Source organism: Electrona antarctica, assembly GCF_951216825.1.
Source record: "Electrona antarctica genome assembly, chromosome: 10".
Lineage (NCBI taxonomy): Eukaryota > Metazoa > Chordata > Actinopteri > Myctophiformes > Myctophidae > Electrona > Electrona antarctica.
The window spans coordinates 55,379,964-55,404,103 of record NC_136791.1 but is presented as its reverse complement, the minus strand read 5'-3'; the positions used below and the strand labels follow the sequence as shown (position 1 = coordinate 55,404,103).

The 24,140-nt window shown below is 42.5% G+C and overlaps 1 protein-coding gene across 5 annotated transcripts in view; it reads right to left on the bottom strand.

Annotated features, from left to right (window-relative positions):
• Positions 1-947: 947 nt before the first annotated feature.
• Positions 948-24,140, bottom strand: part of LOC306931300 (mitogen-activated protein kinase kinase kinase kinase 3-like) — a gene marked incomplete at its 3' end in the record, with an annotated part of 57,814 nt that continues 34,621 nt past the window's right edge. For 3 of the 5 annotated variants that reach the window (XM_079512629.1, XM_079512630.1, XM_079512631.1), the window contains 17 exons: positions 23,267-23,335; positions 20,377-20,428; positions 19,159-19,534; positions 17,036-17,139; positions 16,182-16,223; positions 12,912-12,996; positions 12,725-12,804; positions 12,409-12,469; positions 12,198-12,315; positions 11,809-11,867; positions 11,554-11,657; positions 11,092-11,263; positions 10,846-10,914; positions 10,529-10,621; positions 10,119-10,189; positions 9,868-9,923; positions 948-6,929 (listed from right to left, as the gene is read on the bottom strand). In XM_079512629.1, coding sequence (XP_079368755.1) covers positions 6,842-6,929; positions 9,868-9,923; positions 10,119-10,189; positions 10,529-10,621; positions 10,846-10,914; positions 11,092-11,263; positions 11,554-11,657; positions 11,809-11,867; positions 12,198-12,315; positions 12,409-12,469; positions 12,725-12,804; positions 12,912-12,996; positions 16,182-16,223; positions 17,036-17,139; positions 19,159-19,534; positions 20,377-20,428; positions 23,267-23,335 — 1,699 coding nt within the window. Of the gene's footprint in view, positions 6,930-9,863; positions 9,924-10,118; positions 10,190-10,528; positions 10,622-10,845; positions 10,915-11,091; positions 11,264-11,553; positions 11,658-11,808; positions 11,868-12,197; positions 12,316-12,408; positions 12,470-12,724; positions 12,805-12,911; positions 12,997-16,181; positions 16,224-17,035; positions 17,140-19,158; positions 19,535-20,376; positions 20,429-23,266; positions 23,336-24,140 lie in introns of those variants that run through there. The other 2 variants (XM_079512632.1, XM_079512633.1) reach the window with 2 other exon arrangements.

Here is a 24,140-nt window from a genome sequence, read left to right as displayed (position 1 = left end):
GGTGTCACTTTTCAAATGGGGCCTTGGGATCATGTACTGAGCATTTGAATGGTGCTGTGCATAGGTACCCTCACATGTTCTCCCGGTTTCCCTTATAGGGTAGGTACCCTCACATGTTCTCCCCGTGTCCCCTAGGGTAGGTACCCTCACATGTTCTCCCCGTGTCCCCTATAGGGTAGGTACCCTCACGTTCTCCCCGTGTCCCCTAGGGTAGGTACCCTCACATGTTCTCCCCTATAGGGTAGGTACCCTCACATGTTCTCCCCGTGTCCCCTAGGGTAGGTACCCTCACAAAAAACATGCAGAAATCCTGGTCTTTAAACTACCTCCCCCTGGCCAGCCGGTGCGCCTGACGGAGGGGAAAGGAACTGGTCGGAATAACGTGTTCCTTCCACGAGCTACGTCCAGTCTGGGAACCCTTCATGCATTGAAGGAATTGCAGTCCATTGCTCTCCTCAGGTTGGCGGATGGAGTGTATAGGGCTCTATACACACAGGATTACATTAGATAATTGACACTGGGTGAAAAAATGGGTTACAAAATCGTGGGATGAAAAAATAGTTTTGTGTGATTTTAAAATGAAAATGATTTTGTGTCTTTTTTTGTTGTAACAAGCAGTGCCATTTGTAGCATCTGTGGTGCCACCTATGGGTCTAAGAGAAATAGCTTTTGGCTTTGCCTCTGTTAGAGGCCCCTCAGTGAATCATTAAATGAGTCCCACCTGCACGAGTCCCACCTGCACAAGTCAATCGTAGCCAATGGGAAATGGCATATGAAAAATATGGCTGAAAATGTTGATGACTTGAACCCAGAGAGAATATACAGAGTTGCACGACCTCAAAATAAATAAAATCTGTAGTAGCAGCAAACAGTGTTTTGAAGAAAACAGATAGTGGCCTCATATTGGCCTGCACTTTAGAACCACAAGGAAAAACACAACACATCCGTTTTTCAGTTCCTTCTTTTTAATGTGTTAACCTGTCATCTCATAAATCTGTTACACTTCTGAAACAAAATATAGGCAATTATACAGTATGTAAAACAAACTGATTTTTATTTTACAATATATACATTTTATAACGTGTGCATTGCAATATGAAAATGAATGATGGTACTGTTGTAAGCAACATAAAAAAAGACCTACTGCGTAGTGTTATTTTAAATTCTGGGACCAGGCTCGTGCCAATAGCATTTGGAAATAATTCAGCTCGTTTTATTCTGCTTTGAGGAGCTACTAGAAAGACCGGTTTCCCCCAGGATCATACAGTGTATGAAAGTTTAGACCAGTGGTTTTCAACCGTTTCTGCATCAGGTCCTACTGGTCGTTCGTAGCCCACCCATCTGCCCACGGATCATTCAGCATGCTCTTATGTTACCAACTCCATATTTACCCCCCCTTCTCCAACACTGGAGTCCAAAAACCTAACGCCGCTAACAATTATTGGGGAAACACTACCTGGCACTATACTACAGAAACAGGTTACATTTTGGCAAACAGGCCGATGGGAGGCCATGTTGATACCTGCAATATGAAATTGTAGTTTCCATATCTGTTGAGCTTAGGTGCCAACATGGTGTCCTTTAGTGCAGTCTGTGCATTTCTGTGGGTTTTGTTCATTTTCATCCCTCTACAGAGTATACAACAGACATTTTAATGTGAATCAGAGTAGTGTTTACACTAAACCTACTGTAAGTATACACCTCTTATTGTGTGTACTTTATGAGACAGCTCACCATTTCAGATCTTATTTAATCTAAGACATTGCACAAGGTACGACACCAATCTAAATTTGGCCATTAAAATTTCAGACAAGGCAATTTAGATTTAGAAAAAAATGTAACATTCATAGTATGTTTTCCTTAACATCATGCTACCCAGCCCCAACACAAGGAATGTTTCTTAGTAAATCTCCATTGGACAGGTTATTGGCAAGGTCATAGAGAGCTGCGATGATCATTCAACGGGAAGCTAATCCATTTTTAGGAGTATGCCGCTTTTCCTCAGGTTTCCAACATATTAGCTCATATACTGTATGAATCTCCAAACCAGATTTTGTTTTGGGGTGGAAGGGGGTGGGGGGGGGGGGGCACAACTGAATGCTGAACACTAGAGCTGGAAACATGTCACAGCCATACTCAATGTTATGGCTTCCCTTAAAGACATTTGCTCTATTGAACAGCATCTCAGAGATGTCGGCGACACTCCAGATAATTTTCAGCACACCAAGCCGATACACAGGCTGCTATTGCAGGTGACAATGGACAAACAAGGTGCCACTTTGAAAAATGGAAACACTTGTGCACAATGTGCACATGATTGGTCAATCAGGGACTGGAGGGACAATGACTCAAGCTTTTTGAGTGAACAACTAAAAGATCATTATGTTGGGTCTCTACTGTATAACAAGCCAGACCAAATGCACAACCGACCAAAGCCCAAAGTGCTGCTGCAGCAATTATTGTTAACATGCAAATGATTAATCATTAACAGGAAGTTAATCCAATTTTAGTGATCACTTGGTTACATGTGAATTGTACCTTAAGGCATCTAGTTTGCTGCTGTTCAACAATAAAAAATATTGCAAATGACAGCACGACATGTAAGTCTTCTGCCTGTACTTTGAAGAGAATGTTAGAATAGTATAGAGTTCTGTGACATTTGACTCTCTTTTGTGTGCTTTTGGCTTTGGCATCTGTAACTATGAACATGTAGAATGTTAAGCCATTGTAGAGTCTTGTTAAAACTCTATTTTTCTTGTTCTTTGTAATTTTATAGTAAATCAAAAAATGTATTATTACAATTGTATTATCTACTTGACTATGGCAAGAACAGGTTGTGGCAATCCTGCAATTAAGATGAACCTGCATTGTGAGTAAAAATAAAGTAAAAAAACCAAAACAATGATGGCAAAAACACTAGTCAGTACGAGGGTCGATTAATTTCCAGTGCAGTCAGTTGGACGAAGTGGACTTTAACAATTTCAATTACTTGTTCATCTACTTTGATTATTCAAATGCTTAGGTGTAAATGATTCTCTTTGAAACACAACTGAACTCAAAATAGCAATTTTAGATGGCTTCTCTGTGTCCTGAGCTGAAGACTGATCGACCCCTGTTCCAACAGTAGCGTTCAACTGTTTGACATTTAATCCCTTGCTAGTTTGCAGCCAGCCAATAGGGAACAAAGGGCACAACATACTGTATAGGGAACAATACTACAAATTATTGGGTGGCACAGTGCTTTCTCAAGTACAGCATGATTAAAACCAATTGTGTTTGGATTCCCAGAGCCGTAATAATGCTCCTTCAAGGTTATGAGTTCTTGGCAAAATAGGAGTCTGCAATAACCACCTTGGATTGGGACAGGCCCTAGCATCCCTATTATGCGTCAAACACTGGGTGAAAATCCGAAAGCTTAAAATGCATTGCGTTGTAGTTCGGCAAAGCAAAACAAAAAAGGAGCGGACCTAGTCTAGAGCCCTGGAGACTATGGCCAACTAAGCATGTAGGGTTTAAGTGGTTAAAGGTGAATTTAAGGCAGCCAAGGAATATATACTGTATACACAATGGGTTCATCACAAGTTGCAGATAGGTAAATAGAGTAGTTTAAAATGCTGAGCTAAGCAACTTTACGCTTAAGTTTACACGACACGCTACAACTTTAGCACTGGCACAACTGTGATAACCTATTAAGAGCTTGAATCCAATGTGTACAGGTATTCCCCCAAATGTGCCTGCCTTGTGGGCTATGGGAACATTCCTATTAATTATAATACATCCTTTGTATCCTTTGTAATCTTAGTTATGATATCTCAATGGTCAGCTATAGTGTTCATGTCCTCTGAAGAGACCTGTGTCACAGCTTGTAAAGACTTGCAAGTATTATGTCAACTGTCATACATACAGTACGGCACAGTGCATGCCTAGCTAGCATAACGGTATGCATGGTTGTAGTGTTAAATCTCACACAGGACTCAGACATTGAAAAGTCACAGTTGAGATGATTAAGCTAAAACTCCAAAATACACACCAAATGGCTTGCAGATTTCAACATAAGATGGTGGGGTTTACTACATCATAACTTACATGTAGCTGAACCATGTTGAAGAAGTAAGCATTGTTCGTGATTTCTTACTAAAGTAGGCAAGTTTTCAATCACAGAATAGTATACTAGAATTACTTCTGTGCATTTGCTCCGTGGTGTAGTGCAACATATTCTGTGTTGCCCTAGTGTAAAAAAACAAAACAAACTGGTATTCAACATAGGCCAAAACAAACGAAAACATGGGCAGAACAATAAATGAGTCACAATTTCGAAATCTGAGCAAAGTAGTTAAATAATTAATTCATAAATTATGTAAATTGTAGCATTTACATCCATTTTTGTTATCTTGTCAAACAAGTCACTGAGTGACAAGCGTGACAATTTACATTTACAACTGTCACTTTTCAAAGGTCTGTCCTGTACAGTACACAATGCATATGTATGCAAATATTCTAAGTCTACACACATACTGTGCATAAACCCAAGGTCATATATTATGACATCACATTTGTATATCAAATACCTTTTTTTCTCTGTGCAATTATTTTTAACACCAGTGGTTCCATAGTATTAAAATTGTTAAAAAACTAATAATGATGGGAAAGTGAAAGAAGCATTCGAATAAAAGGAAGCATAAAACAAAGAATTGAAATTTTTGAAAACATTGATCATGATGTCAAACTATGAGACACAAACATAAATAGAAACATCATCCATCGCTCTGGACAACAAAAATGACAAAAACATCCAGGAAGTGAAACATGTCTACACAGTAAAGTCCTGAATGTTAATTTAACAAATGTAACCAAATAAAGTAAAGCAGGGGTTCTCAAACCGTGGGTCGCGACCCCTCGGGGGGTCGCCACATTTTTGAGTGGTGTAAACCACTCCTACAACTGGCTTTTGTGTGCATAAAAAAATGACCATGGTTGCTATGTTCAAAATAATTTCTGACGTAATTAAATCACACCCGGGTGAACTGGATGACCGTAGCAACCGTGGTCATTTTCTCTGCGCAAAAACAGCCAGTTGTGAAATCACATCCAGGTGTGATACATACATTTATCAAAAATGATAGCTTTTTTTACTTAACATATTTTGTGTGATTTCATTACGTCAGACATTACGTCAGACCACAGCTGATCATGCTATATAAAACCTTACACCACTCAGTTCACACGGGTGTGATTTTTTTTATGCAACTGAATGGAAATTAAGAGTTTACATACAGTACATGCATACACCTTCCCTAATGATTATATCTGGTTTCAGTATTTATTTATGGTGTATTGTCTCTATTATTAAGGTTATTGTAGCAGTCAATTTATATTGGGGGTCGGGAGGGGGCGGGGCGGGGGTCCCGAGACGTTGCCAAAGCATTTTCGAGGGTCCCCGGCCAAAAACGTTGAGAACCCCTGCTGTAAAGGATCCATCTGGGTTCGATTTGTAAACTCTTGGGAGTTACAAATGGACACTGACGATTTTACTGTGTATACGAACGATAACAATGATGCATGAATGAAAATGACCCAATCAGTGCTGCTTCCTGTTTGTTTGCTCCGTCCAATCCTGAGCCTCTGGAACACTTTTACAATATTATCGGCATTGTATTACTGCAAATGTTCACCTGAGGAGATTGTTGGGTGGGACAGAGTAGAGTGGGGTGGGGGTACCGTGGCACCTTCCTGACCCTCATTATGTGACTGTGGATGCAAGGAAGTTAATTCATTGCGCCCCACCCCCCCCACCCCCGTCACTCACCACCACCAATGATGTCACCCCAGATCCCCATTCTTGTCTGTTCATCTATCTGTCTCGTCTGTCGCACAGAACAATCTATACACAACTCTATCTACACAACCAGGCATTAGGGTTTCTCTGTCGAGAAAAAAATAATTAAAAAAGAAAACTACATTTATATTTACAGCAATTAAATAGAGGTCAATTAAGCACTTGTGTGGGTGTCAGGGATGAGAGCTCAATGCTTACGGGAGTGGCAAAGCTTTTTTTGTGTGTTTAAGTTTTTTAGTTTTTCTTCATTTAAAAAATAAAAATAAAAATAAAATAAAAAAATAAAAAGTAATCCTGGTTGTCTTAGTTACATCATGCTGCAATAAATAAAAGTGAGGTTAAAAAAAAAGAAAAAGGAGTAAGTAAGGGAAGAAGGACGCGAAAGGCTTGTTTTTCCTCTGTAGGATGGCTCTTCTGTGAAGCTATAGCAGTAGTAGTAGTAGCACTAGGAGGAGCAGTGTGTTCATGTCGATCTTGGTTTCCCATGATGCAGTGGGGTATGTAGCAAGGTGAGTAGAGGGTATGACTGAATAGGGACAAGTTTCGTTGGCACCCTACTGTCAGATTTAGCCATCACAACACTGGCTGACGGGCAGAACATTCCCATGTTGATTTGCGTTGACAAACTAGACCGTTAAGTGGCATCCATGTAAATGTTCCAAGTAAGCGGTTATTCCTTGTGTCCATCACTCCTGCACATAAACTCAGCTAAGTAACCAGGTCTAACCAGTGCTGTAACATGCTGACCTGTGTTACATTAGGCCCGACTAACCACTACTCTGTGTCGCTAATTTTGAATTGGCTGAAACAGAAACTGTGGCAACTTTACCCTCTTCCCAGTGGGACTGCTAATTCTCCAGTTGTGTTGCCGGAAGGCCAATCAAAGACAGGCGGTACTTGGTGAATGTTTGGGTAGAAAGAGGGTGTTTGGGCTTGCCAGTTGCGGTAGCCAGAAGAGGGGCTGCATTGCCGGTAGGCTGGAGAGTTAGGTGTGAACTGTGTCTCTCAGTAGCTGTTTTCATGGCCAGCCAGTATGTAGAGGTTGCTGTGGGCGGTAGGGTTGTCTGTTGGCCTGCTCTCCAGCACCACCACCCTAGAATAACACACACACACACACACACACACATTAACTAATCTAACTTTGTTCACTGCCCTCCTCCGACATTTCACCAGTTTATTTTGTCAGTACATAGTTAAAGCAGACCAGGAAACTTAGGAAACAGAAGGGTAGCAGCATAGCCAGAGCCAGGATTTATAAATACTACACGCTCCCCTGTTCCCACATAGCTTCAGCAACGGCTGCAGAGGACAGGAGAGAACTTTGGAAGATGTCGCCACATTAAGCCTTTTACAACAAACGGGGAGGCTCTGCAGCATCTGGGCACCGTGCCTACTTGAGGACATCAAGGCCCTGACAGATAGAAAGCATCAGATGCTCGCACCAAGAAATGCACCCATTGTATTTAACCCATGTTGGGCGGGAACCCCTTTTGGTGTTTTAAACATTATGTTATAATGTAGCTATTGAAAAACAGCAGATCTACAAGCTCATAGCGTGCCACCGAGTGGCGCGCTACGAGCTTGTAGGTCTGCTATTTTTTTTAAATCGTGAAAATATTTATTTCAGAAAACTGGAGGTTAACAGCTATAGTGAAACTGGAGATGTCATGCATCAAAACCTGCTGACTCTCACTGTAGCTCGGTTCTCTTTTCGAGAACACCAAAATACAATGTGTATAATGGCATGGTTTTCACTTTGTTTGACCATCCAAAATTATCATTTTTTGAAAAAAAAGTCAATTTAATATGAAATAGATGGTCTGCACATATCCTGAAAACAATTTGTCTTGACTTATCCGTGAACTGTACACTGTCGCATGTTCCTTTGCACGTATGATCTGGTGAGGTCAGTGCTTCAATTGACAACAATATGGATGTGGAGAATGACATACAAAAGTTCCCTGTTCTATACAACAGCAAACTTGCCGAATATAAAGACAGGGATGCTCTGATGCTTCAAATTCTCCAACCTTTGATGTGGCCTCACTAGACACACGGAACTGATGCTTTCTATCCGTCACTCTTTGCATGTCATTTGTATGTGTTCATACCGTATGGAGGGTGTGATTTACCAGGTAAGTAGAATTGTGTGGTTATGCATAGTTTATATGCAATAACCTGGGTATATAAGTGTCATGTTAGTTCCAAAATAAGAGTTAAAGATATAACTTAAAAAGTGCTATTGCAGTGACAAAAATCTCCCTATCCAACTAGGCTTCCCACCCGCGAACACCCACTGCACCATGGAGGAATCCACGGTGGTGGGCAGGAACGTTAGCCCTGTACCACCCAGTATCACCAGAATGCCCCACACAAATACTGTCTGTCCACCCCACATACCATCCCTTAACCCATTTTGGGCGGGAACCCCTTTTGGTGTTAGCATTATGTTATGCATTAGCTATTGAAAAATAGCAGATCTGCAAGCTCATAGCGCGTCACCTAGTGGCGCGCTACGAGCTTGTAGGTCTGCTATTTTTGAAGAATCGACGAACGACTGACATAGAAACATAGCTTTTTCAGAAAACTGTCAGGATGTAGAAGACATTTTTAGAATCTGATCGGTCAAAATGGGTTAAACCTCAAGACTCCCAATAAAGAACCGCTCCCCCTTAAAGCAGACCTCCATCACCACCCGAGGGAAGAGAGAAAGAATGGCAGTTTGGGCCGGCTGTGCCCATGGAACAGGGAGTGTACCTGGGCTGAGTAAGGTCTCTGTGCTCAGCCCCTGTCTCTGTCTCGGTATCGCTACAGTCCGAGCTTCTTCATTGACAAAACATCAGATAAGCATGTTAACAGACACTGTGCACGTGTGTATGTGAGATTCTGAGAGATGGCTAGACATCATGGTATACAAGATTTTGATCAAATATGCTACATTTATTTTGTGTGTGAGTTATGAAATGTTTGTTAGTGTGTGTGTGGGCAATGCCTGTGAATGCTTGGATACAGCATCGTGTGTGTGTGTGTGTGTGTGTGTGCGTGCTAGGGTTTAATCCCAGGATCCGGGCTCCCCTGGTACAGCACACATCATTTCCCACCCGGGAAATGGCTTCAGGACCCGTCGTCCCGGAGGTTTTTTTTTTCTTGTTAGAGATTACACTAAAGGAGTTTGCACACAGAGCGCGTTTTTTCCCCTGATCTGTGAGTGGTGAAATATCCAAGCTGAACCCTCCCATCATTTTCAAACATGTTTGATAAACATAATGGCTTTGCAGTTTGCATTGATGAGAGCCGTAGCTATAGCTGCTACGTCTCTCATCAAATGCAGGGCAGCTGCAATCAATTTATTAAACGACCAATTCATTTATGCTCCGATGTACAGTGTTGCGTCCGGAATATATAGCCAATTTAATGCCATATAAATTCAAGTGTGGATTAGCTTTCGTCGCACGATGGTGCCGTGCAGATATTGCCAGATAACATTATGCGATGTAGCCTACAAGACCATCCTGAGCTCGGTAAGACGAAGCACAGTCTCTCTCTCCAATATAGTGTGTGTTGCGTGCCCTGGCCGTGCTGGCCATTTCACACCCAATCGGACTTTTCATAAAGTACAAAACAAGATGATCACCTTCTCAGCGGCGATGGGGAACCAGCACTGCTCAAAGGGTGAAAGACCATGTATGGCTATGTGAGGTCAATTATTTTTTCCCGTGCATTTCCCGACATTCACTCCGATATTCGTCCCGAAAAACGCGCTCATGTGCAAACTCTGAGTCCTTAATTGTCACTTTTTTTCTGAATAGCGTAGGCCTAGCTAGGCCTATAAACATTATTCAAATTTTAAATGTAATAATTTAATTTTATATGTTCATATTTCATTCAAATAAAACGTTTTAAACAATAAAATATCACAATTTAATTGAAAATATGAAATATCTACATATAAATGCATTTTCGTTTTTTATATCAAACCCTAGTGTGTGTGTGTGTGTGTGTGTGTGTGTGTGTGATGTGTTGTTCCTCACCTGTCTGATCCCAGTAGTCTGAAGATGCGTGTGCTATCAGAGATCTCCTGAGTGATCTGATGAATGAGAGAGAGAGACAGAGAGAGACACATTAGTCTAACTTTAACCGATTAACACAATCAACACCGGGATTTCTTTCAAAATAGAAGCTCGGGGTGATGGGAAGATATGGCCGCTTTTACTCTGTAAATGACTGAGGAAGGATGATACATCCTGAATGTTCTTGTGTGCACACAGACGGTCAAACTCACCTCATTTGTCTTGAAACTTCTTCCTTGCATCCCATGTCTCCAGAATGCTAGCACACTGTCTTGGAGACATACTGCAAACAGACACATGTCCACAACAGAATTAATGACTATGAATGTCACCATTTCAAAATGGATTCAAATTAGTCCAACAAAAGACTATAATATACTGCTGTTACAGGATCTTTTTCCCTTTTTTAATACAAGCGTATCCGTGTTTCATTGTCACATAGGGGCTGGAGATTTGATTCTACCTTGACTGATGTATATTGTGTGTGTGTGTGTGTGTGTGTGTGTGTGTGTGTGTGTGTGTGTGTGTGTGTGTGTGTGTGTGTGTGTGTGTGTTGTTGGTGGCTCCTGCAGTATTACATTTACTTAAATTGATTGGTCAAACATTGGTTTTGTGTCCTTACCGATGGCCTCAATCTGGAAGTTAAAGGTGAGCTCTGCAGACAGCTTCCTGCTGGACTTTAACCTGCCCTGAAGGTTGACTATCTTTATACACCCTAGAGGAGGGAGGGAGGGGGAGGGGGAGAGGGAGGGAGAGAGAGAGAGAGAGAGAGAGAGAGAGAGAGAGAGAGAGAGAGAGAGAGAGAGAGAGAGAGAGAGAGAAAAGGAAAAGTAGTAAGGAAAAGGGGAGAACATTGAGGTAAATCCGCTGAGGAATCACAGTACATACAATATGTACAGACTGGGGGATGAACATCAGTGTGTGTGTTGTGTTACTCACTGTCAAGACACACTAGGATGGTGTCTCTCTCTAGCTGAGTGACGTGAATCACACACGTCTGTGGTGTGTCTGGAACGTGAGAGAGAAGGTTTGAAATAAATTACGGGTTAATCTAAAGGCTGATTTTACAAACAAATACAAAGTAAAGTAAAATTATGAATACAGGCCACAGTGTTTTTATATTGTGGTACAGCTACTTTCACCATATCTGAATACTTCTTCCACCACTGCAATCCTCACCCTTACCAGCATCGGTGAACCATGAGGCGGTGGCGTTTGGGTTGACGGTGCCAAACCGCACCACCTGGTTGAGTTCTGTGCCTTTGCTGACGGCCACGCAGATCAGAGGGTACATCTGCTCCGGGACCACCAGCATCTCAAACACCTCCAGCGGGCACGGCAACGGGAAATCTATGCTCTGTTTGGAGGAAGAGAGGGAGTGGTGGAGAGGCAGAGAGAGAGAGAAAGTGATTAGAGTAGATTAGATAGAGGGAGATGGAGGAGAGTGCTATAGTTAATTAAATTGTAATGGATGGAAGTACACTTCTCAGGCAGGGGTTTTGCTGGGGACCCCTGGAACAACCTCAAGGACCCCTGGGGGTCCCCAGACATCACTAAGGCGAACCGGTGCCTTAAGGACTATACTGGTGGTTTGGCATGTATAGCCCGTTGCCTGCGAGTCGTTTTACTTCACTGTCAACCATTTACCTTAATAAGCATGAACTTCTGCATGGACTCCACCCATTCCAACAGGATGACACTGGATTGGAAGGCTCCACACAGATACTTATGGCCTGTGTACGGGTTACGCACTGCGTGAGAAACAAAATCAGTTAACAATCACATCCTCTGCTTTGTATGGATTGTTGTTTTGAGTTGAAGAAATCTCAAAACCACAATCCAAAATCTAGAAGAGAGTACATTCATGATTCAGCAGAGAGATGAACTGCAGCACAGACTCACCTACGCAACACTTTTGGCATCCTTTAGTGTCTGGAATCTTATTGGACACTGTAAACTTCCTATACGACAGGCAGAGAAAAATAAATGTGAAGACAATGAATTTCAGCTGAGGTTAATTACAAATGTATCAAAGTGGGTAATAATTTGTTTGAAAAATTAGCATTATTTGGATGACAAACTATTCCACATTTCAAAACAACACGCTGTACTTTCTTTTCTCCAGTTATTTTATTTTCTCTTTCACCACCTCTTTCTCTCTCCACGTATGTCTTACTCCCTTTCTCTTCCCATCTTAACACTGACATCAGATCAGCAATATTGTCAACAGTCGTGGTCCTATAATATCAGATGAGACAGTGGTGTGTCAGGTGTGGTGATGTTGTCGCTACCTGGGAATCATCTTGTCAGGCAGTTTGTGTGTGGGAATGGATACTGGTAATTTCTGCATCTGTCTGGCATGTCCAAAGAGACCAGACAGACTGTGGGAGTACAGCTGGGAGGCCTTGCCTAGAAGAGAGGAGACATCAGGGTTCCAAAAACTCCAACCTCCTCTAAAACAAAAGCATCAATTAATGCAACCACTAATAACTAATTTCTTACCAGATATAGAGAGGAGACAGTTGTTCATAACGTACAGCCAGGTACACCGTCGAGGGAAGAGCTAAATACAAAAACAAACAAACACAGCAAATAAAGATGCCGATAGTGTATTGATCGCCCATCATTCAAAATGTGTTCATGCCACAGTTAAAACGTCTAGGAAACCGATGCCCTCCAAATGGTTGGCAAACCATTTTTAAGTATCTAGGATGTAAAGCTATTATTCTTAAAATGGCATCTCGTGACTAGCATTTGACAGGTGCCCCAGTTGGAGTGCCCCAAAATACATAAGCAATGGCCTGACAGTCAAACTCACCGGTTCCATTGAGGTTTCATGAAGCTCATTGAGATTTAGTGTGTAGATCCCCTCTTCAGCACCAAATATTAAATACTGGTCTGAAACACACACACACACACACACACACACACACACGATTGGAAGATTAATCACCCAATAAGAAGTGATGTGTGATACAGTGAATGAGTGGTTTCTGGTTAGTTACCTCTTGTGTCAGGGTTGATCCAGGAAGTGGCACAGTGGATCTTCAGAGGGCACCCGTTGAAAACCTTGGAGAAACACGCCCCCATCTGGCGAGGAGAGAAGGTGGTCAGACAAGGTACTGAACATTGTGCTGGTTTGGTTTCCATAAATAATTTTCCAAGCACATTTCAAGCACCTTCAAGGTATGCAGATTATAGTTATGACCAGCACCTGTACCAATCCTCTAGCTAGCAGTGCAGATTACAGTTATGACCAGCACCTGTACCAATCCTCTAGCTAGCAGTGCAGATTATAGTTATGACCAGCACCTGTACCAATCCTCTAGCTAGCAGTGCAGATTATAGTTATGACCAGCACCTGTACCAATCCTCTAGCTAGCAGTGCAGATTATAGTTATGACCAGCACCTGTACCAATCCTCTAGCTAGCAGTGCAGATTACAGTTATGACCAGCACCAATCCTCTAGCTAGCAGTGCAGATTATAGTTATGACCAGCACCTGTACCAATCCTCTAGCTAGCAGTGCAGATTATAGTTATGACCAGCACCTGTACCAATCCTCTAGCTAGCAATGCAGATTATAGTTATGACCAGCACCTGTACCAATCCTCTAGCTAGCAGTGCAGATTATAGTTATGACCAGCACCTGTACCAATCCTCTAGCTAGCAGTGCAGATTATAGTTATGATCAGCACCTGTACCAATCCTCTAGCTAGCAGTGCAGATTATAGTTATGACAAGCACCTGTACCAATCCTCTAGCTAGCAGTGCAGATTATAGTTATGACCAGCACCTGTACCAATCCTCTAGCTAGCAGTGCAGATTATAGTTATGACCAGCACCTGTACCAATCCTCTAGCTAGCAGTGCAGATTACAGTTATGACCAGCACCAATCCTCTAGCTAGCAGTGCAGATTATAGTTATGACCAGCACCTGTACCAATCCTCTAGCTAGCAGTGCAGATTACAGTTATGACCAGCACCAATCCTCTAGCTAGCAGTGCAGATTATAGTTATGACCAGCACCTGTACCAATCTTCTAGCTAGCAATGCAGATTATAGTTATGACCAGCACCTGTACCAATCCTCTAGCTAGCAGTGCAGATTATAGTTATGACCAGCACCTGTACCAATCCTCTAGCTAGCAGTGCAGATTATAGTTATGATCAGCACCTGTACCAATCCTCTAGCTAGCAGTGCAGATTATAGTTATGACAAGCACCTGTACCAATCCTCTAGCTAGCAGTGCAGATTATAGTTATGACCAGCACCTGTACCAATCCTCTAGCTAGCAGTGCAGATTATAGTTATGACCAGCACCTGTACCAATCCTCTAGCTAGCAGTGCAGATTATAGTTATGACCAGCACCTGTACCAATCCTCTAGCTAGCAGTGCAGATTATAGTTATGACCAGCACCTGTACCAATCCTCTAGCTAGCAGTGCAGATTATAGTTATGACCAGCACCTGTACCAATCCTCTAGCTAGCAGTGCAGATTATAGTTATGACCAGCACCTGTACCAATCCTCTAGCTAGCAGTGCAGATTACAGTTATGACCAGCACCTGTACCAATCCTCTAGCTAGCAGTGCAGATTATAGTTATGACCAGCACCTGTACCAATCCTCTAGCTAGCAGTGCAGATTATAGTTATGACCAGCACCTGTACCAATCCTCTAGCTAGCAGTGCAGATTACAGTTATGACCAGCACCTGTACCAATCCTCTAGCTAGCAGTGCAGATTATAGTTATGACCAGCACCTGTACCAATCCTCTAGCTAGCAGTGCAGATTACAGTTATGACCAGCACCTGTACCAATCCTCTAGCTAGCAGTGCAGATTACAGTTATGACCAGCACCTGTACCAATCCTCTAGCTAGCAGTGCAGATTACAGTTATGACCAGCACCTGTACCAATCCTCTAGCTAGCAGTGCACCAACTCTTATTGAAGGCATTCAGCGGTCCAGGAAACAGAACGTCTCCAGTAAAATTCCCTGCTCATCCTGCATTGAAGTGTCCTTGAGCAAGACACTGAACTCCAAACTGCTCCTGGATGTTGGTGTTTTCAAGCATATTTGCCCAAGTTATATTTTGGCCAATTGATTCAGGCTTCGGACAAACTACCCTCGTATCACCAGGCTTTCCACCTACATGCAAACAGACCACGTCCCATAAACTATCTGGATAAACGTGTTGTAGTTTGAATCACATAACGTGCAATCGAAAAAAGCTCTCAAAAGCCACATGATCCAGCAGCTGTAAGTAATTTGTTTTATTGTCTACCTTGCTTTCTTTGGGCTGTGAAGAATGATCTTGCAAACGTTATCCCCCATCCATGAGGCCTAACTGTAGGCATTGGCTTCATGAACTGATTATTTTTGCGTCAGAGTTTAGTTTTCATCATCTATGACGTAATCGTCAATGATGTTACCCATGTTTTAAATGGCGAGTTTGTACTTCTGCCCTCTGGGAGAAGATACAAAGAACCAAAGTGGAAGTACATCAGATTTAAAATCGTTTGTACCAGCATCAACTAAGATGTTGAACGAGGCTCTGAAACAGCGGTAACTGTGTGAGGTTAGATTATCCACATCATGTGTGCAATTGTGTAATGTTGTGTCTTCCTCTGTAATGTATTTTTGTTTGTCATTGATGTTTTATGTGTGGCTGTAGCTGGGGTGAAAGCCCAAGACAAATTTCCCTTGTGGACAATAAAGTTTACCTTGACCTTGATGTGAGCTTGCAGATCATCCCTTTTTTTCACCGATACATTATGCAATGTCGCCCCCCATAGGATCTTTAATGAGTTGCAGCTTGGTTAAACTCACTCTGAATGGAAGGTTCAGTGCTCATTGCTCAAAGGTTAATTTTTTTATTTCATTAAAGACAATAGTTCGGACATCCGCTCGAAAATCCCTGCCGAAGCTCGAATCCTAAAAACATGGCTAGGGGACAGCCTTACTTATGATATCTGCCCAACTCTACTCTCCTTACTGTTGATTCACCCTGCCTTATTGCCTTTGTCTTCAGCCTATCAGAATGCTTGTTGCATTCCAAAATCACTATCTGCCTACAGTAAGTCAAGAGAGGACTTAAGGTCCCCACACGCGTTTGTTAGCAGCGTTTCTCCATCGGTTTTCTGAGAAACCACCTTTAGGCAGAGTTTTTTTTAATCACTTTTCTGAAAACCTTAGAATATGGCTTAGGCAATTCTGCGATGAGGCTGACGGTATGCAACACACATTATAACAACATACGCAATAATACTCACATGAACTTTAGGTGTTGGTGGAAGGCCATTGCTTATTGGTTTCTATAACACACACACACACACACACACACACACACACACACACACACACACACACACACACACACACACACACACACACACACACACACACACACACACACACACACACACACACACACACACACACACACACACACACACACACACACACACACACACACAAAACAGTCAGTGACTGGTATTATTCATGAGTTTCAAAATGTAGCCTTACACTTGCCATGTTGTGGACCAACACAGGTGTTTCAATTTGTCTGAACAGTCTGATTGGCGTAGAATTAATTTGTTTACAACACCTGTTGGTCCCCAACATGGCAGTTGAAGTATATCATATTAACCTTTGACTTGTATACATCGACCCACTTAACACTTTGTCTGAAGCCCACGCTTATCTCTGGGTGTCATGATTGTCATCATACATTATAATTATGCTATATCGCTTATAGCATATTGCTTATGTTGTATAAATAAGGGTTAATAGGAGGTTATGCTGAGATCAGCGTAATTGCTTAACCCATTTTGGGCGGGAACCCCTTTTGGTGTTAGCATTATGTTATGCTTTAGCCATTGAAAAATAGCAGATCTACAAGCTCATAGCGCGCCACTTGTAGGTCTGCTATTTTTGAAAAATCGTTAAAATGTACCTCAAATCTTTCAGAAAATTGTCATGATTTAGAAAACCTTTTTTTTTTTAAATTCTGAATGGGTTAAAAAGCTAGTCAAAGTATTATTTTAGACACAGGACAAATTACACAACTGACACCGGATAACTGCAGTTATACAATGTCACTCTGGATGTCTGTGTCTGTGCTTACTGGAACGTCCTTCTTGTCTTTCCGTATGGGGACACTAGGGGGCATGGTGGACTGTCTGTCTGCTGCAGGGCTGTCCCGCCCTCCATTATGCTCCAATCCATTACCTACAAGACAACCACAACTCAGAGCGTGTGTGTATGTGTGTGTGTATGTGAGAGAGAGAGCATGTGTATGACTGTATCAATGGAGATAGGGCGGAAGAGAGAGCATGTAAAGCAGGGAATACATATAAGAGAAAGAAAGGAACAATGTACATACCAGAAAAAAAGAGCGTGTGTGTGTGTGTGTGTGTGTGTGTGTGTGTGTGTGTGTGTGTGTGTGTGTGTGTGTGTATATATATATATATGTAGATTGTAGTGTGAATACAATTGCTAAACTACTCACAAAAGCACATTTATATTACACAGAAATGCAGCACTGTTGAGTTGGATGAATACGGAATGCACTGTACCAGGAGGACAGGGTTGAGGTGAGGCGAGTGTAATTCTACCATGGCAGCATACAAACCAATGGGAGCACAGCGGGAGGGAGGGAGCGAGGGGAGGAAGGAGGGAAGGAAGGAGCAGGCTAGTAGGAAGCACAATAATTTGGAAATAAGTGTAAAGTCAGGGTGTTATAAGTTAAGAGTCAAGACCAGCCAGTAAATTCCTGGCTATGGCCGAAGGGTTTGTTTTATCAACAAGACTAGCTAATTTGGCAGCTAACAAGTTGACTTTAGGATGATCAACTTTTTCCCCATATAATTTATTTGATGTGTGAAACGGTAAAAGTGGTTGGACATTCCAGGGATTTACCAGCTATTGGAAAGAAAAGGTTAAGCTTCTTGCCCTTTGGAATAATGGATAGTCAGCACTTCTCTCACTGGTCACTCTGTGATAAAAAGCAGCTCTCGGGTCTCTGTGCTAAATCCATTGGTCTCTCTGTTAAATGCAGCTCACTGCTCTCTCTCATTTAACCACTTAAACCCCGGTAGTCTTGCAGAACTGGACACGACGCATACTGGGCTTGTAGATGGGCTTATGTTCCCCCCAGAATATGGACACTGGGTTTTAAGTGCTTAAAGTCAAGGCTGGAAAAATCTGCAGTGGGCACTGGGCAGGAGTCAAGAGCAAACAAAAAAAAAAGGGGGGGAAAAAAATTCTGCCAACAGAAATATCAAGTGTCCATTCCTGTTTTTGTTCCCTGAACTGCGATTGGGCTGTGATGGTGTTTTCTTTCTCCTAGAAATTAGGGAGTCCGTGGGAAACTAGTCACTGATTGATTGGGTTACCTGATTGGGTTAGAAAATCAATCAGACCTCACGATGGAAAAAAAACAAAAAAAATACACTAATTGCAAGGACAAACATTCAATACGATTCTACAGGAGTTGACGCATGGGAAGAATTTCAGTGTGCAGTTGACACAAAATAGCCTCTTGCGTGGAGTGCCATCAATCCATCCAGATAGTTTTTCCAGAGCTTTTGAGATTTGTGCCACGGATATATCTGCCTTCATCCCAATACAATTTGGTTTATGGCTATCAAAGTGCCAAATAATTACATTCTAAAGAGAAAAAAAAGAGACATCCTGATATAGTTACTCATGACAATCCACAGACCTCATTGTTAACAGCTTCAATGAGAACTCTTTTTGAGTGGTGCAACCACTCCAAGGAACAGCAATGTCCGTCTGTCTTCACCTATGTGACTATGAGTACCAGTAGGGGCAAAAGTGGCGCTGTTGTGCCAGAAACAGAGAGAGAGAGAGAGATAGTGTTGCACTGATCTATAGAGTTCCATTCTATTGCACAGGGGTGACGGCAGACAGCTCACGTCAAACATCTCCAATTCACATGGAACCTATCTAGATGGATGGACATATAGCACTACAAGTAAAAGGAAAATATTGTTTGTATTTTGGGTGAATTGCCACATTAACAAAAAAAATGAATAATACTACAGACTACTGACTGATGGAACAAATAAATCAGACTCAGCAGGAGCCAATGGGATGGGTGGAACCGCTGCGACAATCAACCAAACAGACTCTATGAGGACTGACTGATGAGAGGAACGAGACAACCAATCAAAAGCATAGGGGCAGGGGGGGAGTCTAGGTCGTCTACCAATCTACTACCCTTACTTTCCTCCTCGTCTTCCTTCTCTGTTTCCTGCTCCTGTTTCACCTCCTTCAGCACCTCCCACGCCTCCTCCAGCTCCTCCTCGGTGTGAGGCGCGTGGAGCCAATCCCAGAAATGCCTAAAGCTCCCGTCATCGCCTGGGGCAGAGCAGTCGGCTTCCGCGGGGAGCGGGCTCTCGTTACCTAAGCTACTGCGGCGGTGGGGAGGCAGCCTCGGAGGCGGAGGTCTCGGGGGTACGTTGGAGGCCTTGGCCGGGCTCGCCGTCTCCGGAGCCGGGCAGCGCTTAATGGTCCCGCCCCCTCCACAGTCATCCTCGCTGAGTGATTGGCTCTCGTCTTGTTTCTGTTGCTGCTGGTGAGGCGGGCAGATGGACTTGGGCTGCAGGAAAGGAAGGAGACACAGATTTACATGAGGGAGAGAGACGTGAATATGGAAAGGGGAAAAAAGAGACAGATTGAGGATGGATAGAACGAGAGAGAGTAAATTCACAAAGTACATTTTGTTCAGAATTCAAGCACTTAGTCTTTTCCCACAGAAACGCTCTGTACAGTCTGTAAAGAATGGGACATCATTATGCAAACAGCTTAGTGCGTGTACAGCAGCTCCAGAATATTTTGGTAGCCTGGATAAGTCTATCCTTATTTGCTACTTCAATATCATTGTGGCGTCGAGCTAAATCCAAACATTTTCAAAGTGTGGATAAAGAGGGGTAGCAGTCTAAATTGAACAGACCCTTCAATGGTCCTTTGTGAGTGTTAAACGTCATCCAATGTGACGACATGTTGCTTGTCACCCGTTATAAACACAAATGGGATAATCTGACATAATGAGCCTCAGAAAGAAATGTGTGAAGATCATTTGATAATAAAAGGCACACTGACAGGAATGGGACAAGTCCTTCAGTGTCACCATTGTTGAGTTTCATCATGGTCGTGATATACCTACCCACAATTATGCCTAGGATTGTGAGGAAGAGAGACATTTAACAAGGTTTTCAACACCAGATGAATAATGGAGGCTGGAGCCCCAAAATAAAACGCCACAAAAGGCTATATTTCTTCATTTCTGTTAAGTAAATGTGAATTCATCATCATCCTGCTTAGAATATGGGACCAAACTAAGTTTGAATTGATCCAGTTTGTAACCTAATGACCAAACTAAGAAACAATAAGCTCCGAGTTGCCCTCAGAACTAAAATGAATGTCATTGGTTGTTCTTACCTTGGGAGGAAGTGGGGGCGGGACTTTAGGCCTCATAATGGTGCTTGATTTGCTGAAAGGATAGAAGAGGCGTTTTAGTGACAAAACACCAGACATCATCATAGAAGCCATGCCCTTTGCTTAATATAACAGACAGGGTTTAAAAAGTGATGGGAGTATAATACACTAGCATACTAGTAAACCAGAATAGTATACTAGTACCCTAGTATAGTATTATGTACTCCTGAGGAACTGGTTACGCTTTTCATTTCAATGTGATTTATTTTGCAATGTGATCATAAATATGACATTTTTGAGTAGGGGTAATCTGGAGTCTTTTATCATTAAAGACAAACATAGAGCCCTGGGGATCCCGATCAACTAAGTACAGGGTTTAACCCATTCTGGGCGGGAACCTTTTGTTGGTGTTGTAACCCTTCTCGGCGGATACCCCGGAAAAAATGGTGCTACATAAATATTTGAAGTTTTTCAGAAAACTTAGGTCAGGATTTAGAAGGCGTTTTTAGAATCGACCTTGGTAAATGCACTGATAGGCTCCCTCTGTCTTTTGTACTGTGTATATCAGTAGCTGGACATCACAATGTCAGGTTGTTCACATCAGATCACTTTTTTGAGGTCCTTTGGCACTGGCAGTGGCAGCTATATTGGTTGTTTAATTCATCCTGTGGGACTGAACAATAAAATCATATTGAAAAGACAACTGTAACCATTTTCCCTAAAATATAAAGATACATAAGAAAATGAACGAAAACAATACAATACATAAAATAAGATGAAACAAATGAAATGGATGTGTGAAGTCTCTCAGAGTGACGATGCTGACCTGTGTCCATTAGACAGACCATACAATTAGGCACTGTTCATTTTATTTTGACTTCCACTGGACACACAGGAGACCTTTTTGAGGAAAAGGGTCTCGTTTAAGATACATTTATTATAAATCACATGAACTCTTGTGTCCCTATTCTGAGGGCGAATATTTGGCGAGTAGCCAAGTAGCCAATCTACTGTACAAGCTTGCAATGCAACTCGCTGTGAGCTTGCAGATAGTCTGTTATATAGGGTAAGTATGTAGTGGTTAATACATTATGCCCATAAGCTAAAAGAAAATAAGAGATCCTTGTACAGGGAAAGTCAAGAATGACAAAATCAAGATTTCAGTGTAAGAACATTTTGCCGTATTCTGAAACACAGAGTGCCGGTTTTAGTAGCTGGAAATCAATGCAGACACCGACAGTCTGTTAAGGACTACCAACAATGACTTCATAATATAGTAGAATTTAACAGAATTTTTGTTCCAAGATCAGCACTGATCATTCTGAGAGGTTTCATTAATACAGCCTTATGGCCCCAGATGTTATGGAGCAACTAAGTTGATGACATGATGAGTGACAGCTGCAGGCAGCCCTGGTAAGAACACACACAATCAAAATTGTTCATTGACAGGGTGCCAATGAACATGAACATGAACCCAGGCCAGCAATGAATTAAAAATCCAGTCCACACCCACAACATGACAGTTAACATTATTGCTAGCCAAGCCCTTGTTTCTGTAAGAGACAATAAGCAGACAGGAGCTCAATTTACACTATTCTCCTCAATGTAATCTTTTTGCGCAAATGCTAAATAATTAAATAATATAAATTAAATTAAATTAAAATAATATATATATATATATATTCTTATTCTATAACTTCTTGTTGACTTTAGAGGCTCTTTGTAAAGAGAATCTGCTCTGCCTCAGACATTTGGCTGTTACAAAAGGAGGGGCTGGGCGCCAAATAACAGTTTTGTAGATGCACAGAGATGAGCAGCATTAGAGCGCAAACACACAAACACGCATGCACACACAGCACGCAGGTGAACAGATGGTGGCCCGAGTCGGAACACACAGAAAAAACAGAAACACAACATGTCAAGGTCACAGGGCTTGGTTATCCAAGAACATAACCATATATGAGTTTTCATGCCTCAAAAACTACAGGGACGTAAACAAATAAGGAAGGAGGCGCTAGGATAGACCATGGGGTCATCAAAATCAGTTGGTTCATCCTACAATCATGGCCATCAGCATAGCAACATATTGTTAGCTTGTAGACGGTTCGTTTTTGACACGACACCGTCTTACTACGTAGTGTGAAATTAGTATATAAGGTTTTACCTGACTTTGGAATTGACCATAATTCAACAACTTCATTAGGCAATCGACCATTTTGCAACGTGATTTGAATAAAATACGTCCCTCTTCACGGTCCCACTTGACTCGATAAAAGTTTCGATAAGATCAGACCTCATTGATTTTGAACAAGGCTCTAGTAGAACTGGGTTTTGATCCCTATGCCTAATTGGGGTCATCCTCCGCACAGCAAATTCCATGGCAATCCAGTCAGTAAGCTTTGCGATTTTGGGACAAAGTGGTGGATGGACGGATGGACTCACATTGCCATTCTTAGATCACCGCCGCTTGTGGGGCTAAAAATGTAATTCACACGCATCGAATAATCGTAATGTTAATTCTGTATAATAGCCTACGTTAGTGTCTTGTTTCATCACAATGGTTACAGGTTAGAGATTAGGGTGTTTTGTTAGTGTTTCTTTACGAGACAGACCGACACACACATGAAGATTGGAAAACACAATGTCAAAACAGGCACTGTATAAACGCTTCCTAACACACAAAGGAACGGCGTTATGTGGCATGATGGCGTGGCATGTTGCATAGAGATGCATGGATGAAACTGTGGCAAAGAAAGGAAGCCGTCATCCTCTCTGCTCCTTCTCATCATTCCCCGTTTCCTCCTCTTCCTCATGGAGAGGAGAGAAGAGCAAGGGAGCGGAGAGAGAGAGCGAGGGATGAGGGATTTCGCTCAGACTAGGAGGGGGGACTTACTGATTGTGAGTTTCATCAGCACCATCATCATCATCATCCTCATCATCCCCCAAGTGTGCCACATGGCCCCTGGGAGAGGAGGGGGAGATAGCATGGGAGGGAGAGGAGAGGAGAGGGGAGACAGGATAGGAAGGAAGAAGAGAAGTAAAGATGGAGAGTGAGGATAAGAAGAGAGAGAGAGAGGGGGGAGGTGAGGTATTGATGTAGGGAGTGAAGAATGGAGGAGAGGGGAAGGAGAAGAGCGGAGAAGGAAGGGAAGAAGGGAAACGGGGAGAAGAGGTGAAGAAAGGCAGGTAGGGAGCGAGGGAAGTGAGATAGGATAGCAGGGAGTGACGGATGGAGCAGGTAAGAGAGAGACAAAGGAGTGAAGCAGGAGGAAGGGAGGAAGAGCACAGGAAGGAGGAGAGGTGGGAGCGGAGGTGAAGAGGACGGATGAAAAGACATTGTGGTGGTGATGAAACGAAGGAGGGAGGGATACCGTAGGTATTCAGGAGGATAAAGGAGTAGGGATGCGGGGGTCAAGGAGGGATGAGAGAGTAGGAGTTGATGAGCGGGAGGAAGGAAGAATGTAGGTTGGGAGTGAAGATGGGGGTAGACAGAGAGAAGTAGAAAGGTAAGAAAAATAATATGTAAAGGAGAGATGGAGGGGAGGAGAGTGGTGACACCAGAGGGAGGGATGGGGGATGGATGGGGGGGGGGGGGGGGGAGAGCTCAGTGATGCTTGGTCCACAAACTAACACTAAAGCCCCTGTTGGTCTGGCATTCTAGCAGATCTGAGGAGACTCGACAGGTCTAAACCAAAACAAACCATAAACTGATCACCGATCTGTGATTTTGGCCTTCTCCAGTCCTCACAGACCTAACTACAGTATGT